A 13,594-nucleotide genomic window follows, 5' to 3' on the forward strand; every position below is an offset into this window, starting at 1 on the left:
GGGGAGGATAAGTATGGGCTTATGGGGAGGATAAGTATGGGGTTATGGGGAGGATAAGTATGGGGTTATGGGGAGGATAAGTATGGGGTTATGGGGAGGATAAGTATGGGGTTATGGGGAGGATAAGTATGGGGTTATGGGGAGGATAAGTATGGGGTTATGGGGAGGATAAGTATGGGGTTATGGGGAGGATAAGTATGGGGTTATGGGGAGGATACGTATGGGGTTATGGGGAGGATAAGTATGGGGTTATGGGGAGGATAAGTATGGGGTTATGGGGAGGATAAGTATGGGGTTATGGGGAGGATAAGTATGGGGTTATGGGGAGGATAAGTATGGGGTTATGGGGAGGATAAGTATGGGGTTATGGGGAGGATAAGTATGGGGTTATGGGGAGGATAAGTATGGGGTTATGGGGAGGATAAGTATGGGGTTATGGGGAGGATAAGTATGGGGTTATGGGGAGGATAAGTATGGGGTTATGGGGATGATAAGTATGGGGTTATGGGGAGGATACGTATGGGGTTATGGGGAGGATAAGTATGGGGTTATGGGGAGGATAAGTATGGGGTTATGGGGAGGATAAGTATGGGGTTATGGGGAGGATAAGTATGGGGTTATGGGGAGGATACGTATGGGGTTATGGGGAGGATAAGTATGGGGTTATGGGGAGGATAAGTATGGGGTTATGGGGAGGATAAGTATGGGGTTATGGGGAGGATAAGTATGGGGTTATGGGGAGGATAAGTATGGGGTTATGGGGAGGATAAGTATGGGGTTATGGGGAGGATAAGTATGGGGTTATGGGGAGGATAAGTATGGGGTTATGGGGAGGATAAGTATGGGGTTATGGGGAGGATAAGTATGGGGTTATGGGGAGGATAAGTATGGGGTTATGGGGATGATAAGTATGGGGTTATGGGGAGGATACGTATGGGGTTATGGGGAGGATAAGTATGGGGTTATGGGGAGGATAAGTATGGGGTTATGGGGATGATAAGTATGGGGTTATGGGGAGGATAAGTATGGGGTTATGGGGAGGATAAGTATGGGGTTATGGGGAGGATAAGAATGGGGTTATGGGGAGGATAAGAATGGGGTTATGGGGAGGATAAGTATGGGGTTATGGGGAGGATAAGTATGGGGTTATGGGGAGGATAAGTATGGGGTTATGGGGAGGACGTGAGCTTGTTTTGCCCTCGCCACCATTTATCTTCACCTGCGATCGATAGCTTCATTTGTGCGGTCCTCTCTTGATGATGAGAATATTTTTTGGGGAGCTGATCTTTCTGTCTTCTCAAGGACCGTATTGAACCATGTGAATGAGAGAAATAATGGACATCTGTCTACTCCATCTTCCCTGTTATTGACTCAGTGCTTTAAACACAGTGTTTTTATAATGAGGGGAATGGGGATGATGGGGAAGAAGTGCGGACAACGTAGTTAAGGTGCAGGAGAATAGAAGATGAGATGTCTCGGGGCTCTTTTCAATCCGCGTTGTGGGAGTTCAGATTTACAACGTGATTGAAAATGTAACGTTCCTGATTTTAACAGAGACTGCATTCACGGTAAACGCTGCGTATGTCGGCTAAGTCGAAAATTACCTTTACATTTCTATTGTGGAATCTGTAACGCTTCGGGTTCCCAGACTGAACAGAGCCCTTAATTGTGGTTGGAAATGGTGACGTCATCAACACTGAGTGGCAGAATGGTTTTACTGTCTTCAGTCCTATGTTCCTCTTTATCCAGAGGCATATATGGAGATTCTGTACGTACATACATACAATATATATAATGTGTATATACTTTATGTACATACACTATTTGCTGTTCAGGTTGGAGAGGGTGAGCTCCAAACGCCCCCGCTCTCGTCAAGTTGTCCCATTTTTAGTTTGTGTTTTATGTAACCACATGGGGGTGTTGTCATAGCTCCGTGGATAGCTTATGTAAATTGATATAGCATCTGCTTCTCATACTTTTTTCAAATGTATATAAAGGAATAGTTTGTTTTTTATAAAGCACTTTGAATATTGAAAGGACACATGCATTTATTTTTGTAAGTACATTTTAATGTGTTGTGCACTCAGCCAAAACACACACTATAGTAGATTGGGAAAACATAACACGTGTTGCCTGCTGTGATAATAACCCATAAAGGTGCAACATATTTCCTCTTTGACAAGTTACTCTGTTTTGAAGCATGACTAACAAAGACGTGACTCACACAACTGATGTCTCATGGCATGCGACCATTGTATATGGCAAATTGGCGACACAATGACTTTAAGACCACATGAATTAAAGTGTTTCTGAACATGGGGGGGGGACAGCGGTGGAACATATGGGGGGGGGGGGCAGCGGTGGAACATATGGGGATAGGTTCTATAATCTCTGCCATAATCAATGTTCTGAGAAAATCCAACATGACAGTTTACAGATGACAGTTCAACATACAATGTTTCAACAAGCAATTTCATGTATTTTTATATAATAACAGACATGACCTTTTTAAAGCTGAAATCCACATAAGGGCAAACGACGCCGCTGTTCGCGCCAGCACATTTGTTATTGTTTTTGTTGATGAAACCGAGTTATGGAGTGTCCAGCATCGTGAAAATAAATAATTACAGTACGTACGCTGTTGGTCTATCGCGCGTCGAATGATGATGATGTCGTCAGAGGGAGTAATTTATTTGTTGTAAAAAGACGTGTCAGTTTTACCGTTATGGATTCCACCTTTAACGCTTTGACCCCTAGCGACAACAGGGTTCAAGTTAAGGTAACTGGAACTCTGAGGCATTCTGTTATGTGTTGTACTATGTCTGATCTACTTCCTTATCTGTTCTATTGGATGTGAATACGCAGAAGACACTTGTTGTCCCATTGGCAACATTCTCAACCAAATAAACATTTCACACACAGACACGTCGACGATCAAAAACAGTGTCCAGATGGAAGGTGAAGAATCACACAAAGGGTTAGATGCAGACTGTTGAAGTTCAGTAATGCTGGTTTGAGGAGCTTGTTATCTGAGTGTCTGTCTTGGAATACACATGAGCTTCTGTTAAATCAGACACAGTTAAAATGGATGAAAACATTTCCCTCTGTCCTTTCCCTTGCTTCATCAAACAACATTGGAATACAGAGGTGAGGCAGATAGACAATGCTTCGGCTCTACAGTTGTTCAGTGTGACTTCTGTCTTTCTGTTTGTTGAAGTTTATTGTCATCAACAACAAAAAAAGAAGCTCAACTGAAATGTTTCTAGAGTGGGTTAACCAGCCAACCACTGTTTGAACATTGACACACTCTGTACTACTCCAGTCCATACAGAACATGGTCATTAATGGTTGTTGCTTGTCCAGTGGTTGTTGCTTGTCCATTTCCAGCCAGAACAAGTAAGCATCTGGCTGCCTTTAGAAGACAGCGTCCTATGAAGCGCCCTTCATATTAAAGGCCCAATGCATACATTTTTATCTCAATATCAAATTATTTCGGGTAACAATTAAGTACCTTAATGTGATTGTTTTGAATCAAAATGGTCAAAACGAAACAATGGCTTCTTAACAAAAGCAATTTCTCATGCAAGAACTTTGAAAGGACTGTCTGGGAGGAGGAGAAAACTGAAAACTAACTGTTATTGGCTGAGTTTTGGAACTCTCTTATTGGCCTATTAATCTGTTAACCAATTTACTGCCTGGTGATGTTACCAGTCAGGCCAAAACTCCATCCCACCAAAACAGGCTGAAATTTCAGGCAGTCTTTACAAACAGCTCTTACACTAATAGGGCATCATCATAATTTAAAAAATGTCACAGTATTATCCCAACCTAAATATATATCAAACACAAATAAATCACGTTTTTGACTGCACTGGGCCTTTATGCGTCCTACGAAGTACCCTCCATATTAAGCGTCCTACGAAGGGCCCTCCATTACCTCCTAAGCATCCTACAAAGTGCCCTCCATATTAAGAGCACTACGAAGGGCCCTCCATTACCTCCTAAGCGTCCTACAAAGTGCCCTCCATATTTTGAGCACTACGATGGGCCCTCCATGTTGACGGTGGTGACGAAGCACCTCTGGAACAATCTCTCAGGGTCGGGTGGCTGGTTGTCACAGTCCAGCTTCCTGCTGAAGAAGTGCTTCCTGAAGCCGTGAGGGCCGATGGAAGGTGCTGGGCCGGAGTGGCTGGGGCCCTCACTGGGTTCCAACCCTGGAATATCGAGACACACACGCAGGCACACATGCACGCATGCGCACACACACACACACACACACACACACACTGCAGCTTTACTTGTTCATTGTGAGATAGAAATGTGTGTTTTTGCAGTCCTCTTTTTTTATTCCAACCAGACATCACTAGCTGGCCCATCATTATGGTATGTCACTAGCTGGCCAATCATTATGGTATGTCACTAACTGGCCCATCATGGTATGTCACTAACTGGCCCATCATTATGGTATGTCACTAACTGGCCCATCATTATGGTATGTCACTAACTGGCCCATCATTATGGTATGTCACTAACTGGCCCATTATTATGGTATGTCACTAACTGGCCCATCATTATGGTATGTCACTAGCTGGCCCATCATTATGGTATGTCCCAAGCAAGACAATAATGATGATATGTCACTAACCGGCCCATCATTATGGTATGTCACTAACTGGCCCATCATTATGATATCTCACTAGCTGGCCCATCATTATGGTATGTCACTAGCTGGCCCATTATTATGGTATGTCACTACCTGGCCCATTGTTATGGTATGTCACTACTGGCCCATTGTTATGGTATGTCACTACCTGGCCCATTGTTATGGTATGTCACTACCTGGCCCATCATTATGGTATGTCCCAAGCAAGACAATAATGATGATATGTCACTACTGGCCCATCATTATGGTATGTCACTAACTGGCCCATCATTATGATATCTCACTAGCTGGCCCATCATTATGGTATGTCACTAGCTGGCCCATCATTATGGTATGTCACTAGCTGGCCCATTATTATGGTATGTCACTACCTGGCCCATCATTATGGTATGTCCCAAGCAAGACAATAATGATGATATGTCACTACTGGCCCATCATTATGGTATGTCACTAACTGGCCCATCATTATGATATCTCACTAGCTGGCCCATCATTATGGTATGTCACTAGCTTGCCCATCATTATGGTATGCCACTAACTGTCCAATTATTATGGCATGTGACTAGCTGGCCCATTATTATGGTATGTCACTAGCTGGCCCATCATTATGGTATGTCACTAACTGGCCCATCATTATGGTATGTCACTACTGGCCCATTATTATGGTATGTCATTAGCTGGCCCATCATTATGGTATATCACTAACTGGCCCATTATTATGGTATGTCGCTAGCTGGTCCATCATTATGGTATGTCACTAACTGGCCCATCATTATGGTATGTCACTAACTGGCCCATCATTATGGTATGTCACTAGCTGGCCCATCATTATGGTATGTCACTAACTGGCCCATCATTATGGTATGTCACTAGCTGGCCCATTATTATGGTATGTCACTAGCTGGCCCATCATTATGATATGTCACTAATTGGCCCATCATTATGGTATGTCACTAACTGGCCCATCATTATGGTATGTCACTAACTGGCCCATCATTATGGTATGTCACTAACTGGCCCATTATTATGGTATGTCGCTAACTGGCCCATCATTATGGTATGTCACTAACTGGCCCATCATTATGGTATGTCACTAGCTGGCCCATCATTATGGTATGTCCCAAGCAAGACAATAATGATGATATGTCACTAACCGGCCCATCATTATGGTATGTCACTAACTGGCCCATCATTATGGTATGTCACTAGCTGGCCCATCATTATGGTATGTCACTAGCTGGCCCATCATTATGGTATGTCACTAGCTGGCCCATCATTATGGTATGTCACTAGCTGGCCCATCCTTATGGTATGTCACTAATTGGCCCATCATTATGGTATGTCACTTAACTGGCCCATTATTATGGTATGTCACTAGCTGGCCCATCCTTATGGTATGTCACTAATTGGCCCATCATTATGGTATGTCACTTAACTGGCCCATTATTATGGTATGTCACTAACTGGCCCATCATTATGGTATGTCACTAGCTGGCCCATCCTTATGGTATGTCACTAATTGGCCCATCATTATGGTATGTCACTTAACTGGCCCATTGTTATGGCATGTGACTAGCTGGCCCATCATTATGGTATGTCGCTAACTGGCCCATTATTATGGTATGTCACTAGCTGGCCCATTATTATGGTATGTCACTAGCTGGCCCATCATAATGCATGTCACTAGCTGGCCCATCAATTTGGTATGTCACTAGCTGGCCCATCATTATGGTATGTCACTAGCTGGCCCATCATTATGGTATGTCACTAGCTGGCCCATCATTATGGTATGTCGCCTACTGGCCCATTATTATTGTATGTCACTAGCTGTCCCATCATTATGGTATGTCGCTAACTGGCCCATTATTATGGTATGCCACTAGCTAGCCCATCATTATCGTGTGTTCCTAGCTGGCCCATCATTATGGTATGTCACTAGCTGGCCCATTATTATGGTATGTCACAACTGGCCCATCATTATGGTATGTCACTAGCTGGCCCATCAATTTGGTATGTCACTAGCTGGCCCATCATTATCGTGTGTTACTAGCTGGCCCATCATTATGGTATGTCACTAGCTGGCCCATTATTATGGTATGTCACTACCTGGCCCATCATTATGGTATGTCCCAAGCAAGACAATAATGATGATATGTCACTACTGGCCCATCATTATGGTATGTCCCTAACTGGCCCATCATTATGATATCTCACTAGCTGGCCCATCATTATGGTATGTCGCTAACTGGCTCATTATTATGGTATGTCACTAACTGGCCCATCATTATGGTATGTCACTAGCTGGCCCATCATTATGGTATATCACTAATTGGCCCATCATTATGGTATGTTGCCAACTGGCCCATCATTATGGTATGTCACTAGCTGGCCCATCATTGTGGTATGTCACTAGCTGGCCCATCAATTTGGTATGTCACTAGCTGGCCCATCAATTTGGTATGTCACTAGCTGGCCCATCAATTTGGTATGTCACTAGCTAGCCCATCAATTTGGTATGTCACTAGCTGGCCCATCATTATGGTATGTCACTAGCTGGCCCATCATTATTGTATGTCACTAGCTGGCCCATCAATTTGGTATGTCACAAGCTGGCCCATCATTATGGTATGTCACTAGCTGGCCCATCATTATTGTATGTCACTAACTGGCCCATCATTATGGTATGTCACTAGCTAGCCCATTATTATGGTATGTCACTAACTGGCCCATCATTACGGTATGTCACTAGCTGGCCCATTGTTATGGTTTGTCACTACTGGCCCATTATTATGGTATGTCACTAGCTGGCCCATTGTTATGGTTTGTCACTACTGGCCCATTATTATGGTATGTCACTAGCTGGCCCATCAATTTGGTATGTCACTAGCTGGCCCATCAATTTGGTATGTCACAAGCTGGCCCATCATTATGGTATGTCACTAGCTGGCCCATCAATTTGGTATGTCACAAGCTGGCCCATCATTATGGTATGTCACTAGCTGGCCCATTATTATGGTATGTCACTACTGGCCCATCATTATGGTATGTCACTAGCTGGCCCATCAATTTGGTATGTCACTAGCTGGCCCATCATTATGGTATGTCACTAGCTGGTCCATCATTATGGTATGTCACTAGCTGGCCCATCATTATGGTATGTACAGTGGGGAGAACAAGTATTTGATACACTGACAATTTTGCAGGTTTTCCTACTTACAAAGCATGTAGAGGTCTGTAATTTTTATCATAGGTACACTTCAACTGTGAGAGAAGGAATCTAAAACAAAAATCCAGAAAATCACATTGTATGATTTTTAAGTAATTAATTTGCATTTTATTGCATGACATAAGTATTTGATACATCAGAAAAGCAGAACTGAATATTTGGTACAGAAACCTTAGTTTGCAATTACAGAGATCATATGTTTCCTGTAGTTCTTGACCAGGTTTGCACACACTGCAGCAGGGATTTTGGCCCACTCCTCCATACAGACCTTCTCCAGATCCTTCAGGTTTCGGGGCTGTCGCTGGGCAATACGGACTTTCGGCTCCCTCCAAAGATTTTCTATTGGGTTCAGGTCTGGAGACTGGCTAGGCCACTCCAGGACCTTGAGATGCTTCTTACGGAGCCACTCCTTAGTTGCCCTGGCTGTGTGTTTCGGGTCGTTGTCATGCTGGAAGACCCAGCCACGACCCATCTTCAATGCTCTTACTGAGGGAAGGAGGTTGTTGGTCAAGATCTCGCGATACATGGCCCCATCCATCCTCCCCTCAATACGGTGCAGTCGTCCTGTCCCCTTTGCAGAAAAGCATCCCCAAAGAATGATGTTTCCACCTCCATGGTTCACGGTTGGGATGGTGTTCTTGGGGTTGTACTCATCCTTCTATTCCTCCAAACACGGCGAGTGGAGTTTAGAGCAAAAAGCTCTATTTTTGTCTCATCAGACCACATGACCTTCTCCCATTCCTCCTCTGGATCATCCAGATGGTCATTGGCAAACTTCAGACGGGCCTGGACATGCGCTGGCTTGAGCAGGGGGACCTTGCGTGCGCTGCAGGATTTTAATCCATGACGGCGTAGTGTGTTACTAATGGTTTTCTTTGAGACTGTGGTCCCAGCTCTCTTCAGGTCATTGACCAGGTCCTGCCGTGTAGTTCTGGGCTGATCCCTCACATTCCTCATGATCATTGATGCCCCACGAGGTGAGATCTTGCATGGAGCCCCAGACCGAGGATGATTGACCGTCATCTTGAACTTCTTCCATTTTCTAATAATTGTGCCAACAGTTGTTGCCTTCTCACCAAGCTGCTTGGCTATTGTCCTGTAGCCCATCCCAGCCTTGTACAGGTCTACAATTTATCCCTGATGTCCTTACACAGCTCTCTGGTCTTGGCCATTGTGGAGAGGTTGGAGTCTGTTTGATTGAGTGTGTGGACAGGTGTCTTTTATACAGGTAACGAGTTCAAACAGGTGCAGTTAATACAGGTAATGAGTGGAGAACAGGAGGGCTTCTTAAAGAAAAACTAACAGGTCTGTGAGAGCCGGAATTCTTACTGGTTGGTAGGTGATCAAATACTTATGTCATGCAATAAAATGCAAATTAATTACTTAAAAATCATACAATGTGATTTTCTGGATTTTTGTTTTAGATTCCGTCTCTCACAGTTGAAGTGTACCTATGATAAAAATGACAGACCTCTACATGCTTTGTAAGTAGGAAAACCTGCAAAATCGGCAGTGTATCAAATACTTGTTCTCCCCACTGTATCTAACTGGCCCATTATTATTGTATGTCACTAGCCGGCCCATTATTATGGTATGTCGCCACCTCTGGTCACTTGTGTTACCTGGTGCTCGTAGTGGTAGGCCGTTGTCCAGGCGACTGGGCTTTGTGGCGATGAAGAGGTAGCAGAGGACACAGACTGTGATGAGGAAGGCCAGGAGGACCACCGCTGCTATGGACAGACCTATCAGAGCCCCAAAGCTGGGGAGGGAGAGAAGGAAGAGGGGGAGGTGAGTGGGAGAGGGAGGGGATGGAGAGGGGAGAGAGAGAAGGGAAGAGGAGAGAGAGAGATGAGGGGAGAGGGAGGGGATGGAGAGGGGGAGAGAGAAGGGAAGAGGAGAGAGAGAGATGAGGGAGAAAAAAGAGGAAGAGAAGAGAACACATCAAAAGAGAGTGAAAGAGCGAGTCTCAACATCAACAGTGAAGAGGTGACTTTGGGATGCTGGCCTTCTAGGCAGAGTTGCAAGGAAAAAATACATATCTCAGACTGGCCAATAAAAAAGAAAAGATTAAGACGGGCAAAAGAACACAGACACTGGACAGAGGAACTCTGCCTAGAAGGCCAGCATCCCGAAGTCGCCTCTTCACTGTTGACGTTGAGACTGGTGTTTTGTGGGAACTATTTAATGAAGCTGCCAGTTGAGGACTTGTGAGGCATCTGTTTCTCAAACTAGACATTCTAATGTACTTGTCCTCTTGCTCAGTTGTGCACCGGGGTCTCCCACTCCTCTTTCTATTCTGGTTAGAGCCAGTCTGCGCTGTTCTGTGACGGGAGTAGTACACAGCATTGTACGAGATCTTCCGTTTCTTGGTAATTTCTCGTATGGAATAGCCTTAATTTCTCAGAACAAGAATAGACTGACGAGTTACAGAAGAAAGTACTTTGTTTCTGGCCATTTTGAGCCTGTAATCAAACCCACAAATGCTGATGCTCCAGATACTCAACTAGTCTAAAGAAGGCCAGTTTCATTGCTTCTTTAATCAGAACGACAGTTTTCAGCTGTGCTAACATAATTGCAAAAGGGTTTTCTAATGATAAATTTGCATTTTAAAATGATAAACTTGGATTAGATAACACAGCGTGCCATTGGAACAAAGGAGTGATGGTTGCTGATAATGGGCCTCTGTACGCCTATGTGGATATTCCATTAGAAATCAGTTGTTTCCAGCTACAATAGTCATTTACAACAATAACAATGTCTACACTGTATTTCTGATCAATTTGATGTTATTTTATTGGACAAAAAATTGGCTTTTCTTTAAAAAACAAGGACATTTCTAAGTGACCCCAAACTTTTAATCAGTAGTGTATGTTGCAGAGTCTACAGGAAATCACGGACTACAAAAAGAGAACCAGCCACGTCACGGACACCGACGTCAAGCTTCCAGACAAACTAAACACCTTTTTTGCCCGCTTTGAGGGTAATACAGTGCCACTGTCATGGCCCGCTAACAAGAACTGTGCCCCCCGCCTTCTCCTTGGACGAGAGTAAAACATTTAAACATGTTAACCCACGCAAGGCTGCTGGCCCAGACGGCATCCCTAGCCGTGTCCTCAGAGCATGCGCAGACCAGCTGGCTGGTGTGTTTACAGACATATTCAATCTCTCCCTATCCCAGTCTGCTGTCCCCACATGCTTCAATATGGCCACCATTGTTCCTCTACCCAAGAAGGCAAAGATAACTGAACTAAATGACTACCGCCCCGTAGCACTCACTTCTGTTATCATTAAGTGCTTTGAGAGACTAGTCAAGGATCATATCACCGGCCACCCTAGACCCACTTCAGTTTGCATACTGCCCTAACAGGTCCACAGACAATGCAATCACCATCACACTGCACACTGCCCTATCCCATCTGGACAAGAGGAATACCTATGTAAGAAAGCTGTTCATTGACTTCAGCTCACCATTCAACACCATAGTACCCTCCAAGCTCATCATCAAGCTGGAGGCCCTGGGCCTCAACCCCGCCCTGTGCAATTAGGTTCTGGACTTTCTGACGGGCCGTCCACAGGTGGTGAAGGTAGGAAAAAACATTTCCACCTCGCTGACCCTCAACACTGGGGCCCCACAAGGGTGCGTACTCAGCCCCCTCCTGTACTCCCTGTTCGCCCACGACTGCGTGGCCATGCACGCCTCCAACTCAATCATCAAGTTTACAGACAACACAACAGTAGTAGGCCTGATTACCAACAACGATGAGTCAGCCTACAGGGAGGAGGTGAGGGCCCTCAGAAAAACAACCTCTCACTCAACGCCAACAAAACAAAGGAGATGATCGTGGACTTCAGGAAACAGCAGAGGTAGCACCCCCTATCTACATCGAAGGGATAGCAGTGGAGAAATGGAAAATTCCTCGGCATACACATCAAGGACAAACTGAAATGGTCCACCCACACAGACAGTGTGGTGAAGAAGGCGCAACAGCCTCAGGAGGCTGAAGAAATTTGGCTTGTCACCCAAAACCCTGACTAACTTCTACAGATCCACAATCGAGAGCATCCTGTCGGGTCCCACAACCGTAAGGAGGGTAGTGAGGTCTGCACAACGCATCACCGGGGGCAAACTACCTGCCCTCCAGGACACCTACAGCACCCGATGTCACAGGAAGGCCAAAAAGATCATCAAGGACAACAACCACCAGAGCCACTGCCTGTTCACCCCACTATCTTCCACAAGGCGAGGTCAGTACAGGTGCATCAAAGCTGGGACCGAGAGATTGAAGAATAGCTTCTATCTCAAGGCCATCAGACTGCTAAACAGCCATCACTAACTCAGAGAGGCTGCTGCCTACACTGAGACTCAATCACTGGCCACTTTAATAAATGGATCACTAGTCACTTTAAACAGTGGCACATTAAATAATGCCACTTTAATAATATTTACATATCTTGCATTACTCATATCACATGTGTATATACTCTATTTTATACCGTCTAGTTGCACCTTGCTCATGCTGCTCGGCCATCACTCATCCATATATTTATATGTACATATTCCCATTCACCCCTTTTATATTTGTGTGTATTAGGTAGTTGTTGGGGAATTGTTATATTACTTGTTAGATATTACTGGACTGTCAGAACTAGAAGCACAAGCATTTCGCTACACTCATAATAACATCTGCTGACAATGTGTATATGACCAATAACATTTGATTCAATTTGATTTGAAATCTCCTTCCAATAAGGTTAACCATTTCCCATGATCAATTTGAACTTTTACACATTTTCATGTTGAATTTTAATTGAGGTATTTATCACCTTCCATAAGATTGGCATACAATAGCCTATAAGATCACCATAACTCCAGTGCAAACCAATTGAAATGTGAAGATCCTATAAATCTGTTATCAGTATCATAAAGAATATCCTTCATGCTAGTGTATTAATCGTGTGCGCTTTGCTGTATAATTATGATCAACAACCTCTCTCATCTTGTGGTTTCTTGAGATAAAACAAAGCGTCATAGTCTACCTATGTAATAACCCTACAAGAACTATGTCCAAAAAGCACACCATCACAAAGGCTGGTAAAGATCCCTTACGTACCTGAGCCACCACATGTATCCATACTCATAAGGGAAAAAGCTGTTGGGATCATCACAGCAATACTTGATATCGTTAAATCCGCAGCAGAATGTCGCGCTCGGATCGCTCCCTTCTTTAGGACAGGAAGAGCCGTTCATAAACACATTCTCTGCGCTGTAGTAGCTGGTGCACTCCGAACTCATGCTGGTAGAAAACACACTCTTAGGGAGAAGAGTCGGAGAGATGATTTTCCTTAGATGTTTAAAGGTCTCATTGTAATTCTATCCACATAGAGTGCCCCTTGCTCTGCTGAAAAGTGCCAAACATTTATTCCAAGGATGCCACTGAAATGGGACGAAACTTTGCACCTCGACATATCATATAGAGTTCTAGAGCACCCCTCCCATCTCTCTCTCTCTCTCTCTCTCTCTCTCTCTCTCTCTCTCTCTCTCTCTCTCTCTCTCTCTCTCTCTCTCTCTCTCTCTCTCTCTCTCTCTCTCTCTCTCTCTCTCTCTCTCTCCACCAGCGAAGAGAAAAACTGGATAGGAGACAAACCATATCTCTACAAAAGTGGACTACTTCATTAAATCATATCTAATCCATTTTATCTTGATT

At 44.3% G+C, this 13,594-nt stretch overlaps 1 protein-coding gene across 1 annotated transcript; it reads right to left on the reverse strand.

The window, feature by feature from the left end:
* Window positions 1–2,454: 2,454 nt before the first annotated feature.
* Window positions 2,455–13,367, reverse strand: LOC139550195 (protein shisa-like-2A). The gene is made up of 3 exons (XM_071360904.1): window positions 13,001–13,367; window positions 9,512–9,648; window positions 2,455–4,214 (listed from the first exon to the last, which is right to left on the reverse strand). The coding sequence occupies exons 1-3, from the start codon at window positions 13,180–13,182 to the stop codon at window positions 4,039–4,041; spliced, it is 495 nt and encodes a 164-aa protein (XP_071217005.1). The 5' UTR covers window positions 13,183–13,367; the 3' UTR covers window positions 2,455–4,038.
* Window positions 13,368–13,594: the final 227 nt, after the last annotated feature.

This window comes from Salvelinus alpinus, chromosome 23 (genome assembly GCF_045679555.1).
Source record: "Salvelinus alpinus chromosome 23, SLU_Salpinus.1, whole genome shotgun sequence".
Taxonomy (NCBI): Eukaryota; Metazoa; Chordata; class Actinopteri; order Salmoniformes; family Salmonidae; genus Salvelinus; species Salvelinus alpinus.

What these genes read in the sequence shown, in the direction of transcription:
- LOC139550195 (XM_071360904.1), bottom strand. Translation starts at nt 13,182, where the DNA reads ATGAGTTCGGAGTGCACCAGCTACTACAGCGCAGAGAATGTGTTTATG. An exon ending in GGATACATGTGGTGGCTCAG is followed by an intron (nt 9,649 to 13,000) that starts GTACGTAAGGGA and finishes CTCCCTCCCCAG; the next exon opens with CTTTGGGGCTCTGATAGGTC. An exon ending in CCTACCACTACGAGCACCAG is followed by an intron (nt 4,215 to 9,511) that starts GTAACACAAGTG and finishes TCGATATTCCAG; the next exon opens with GGTTGGAACCCAGTGAGGGC.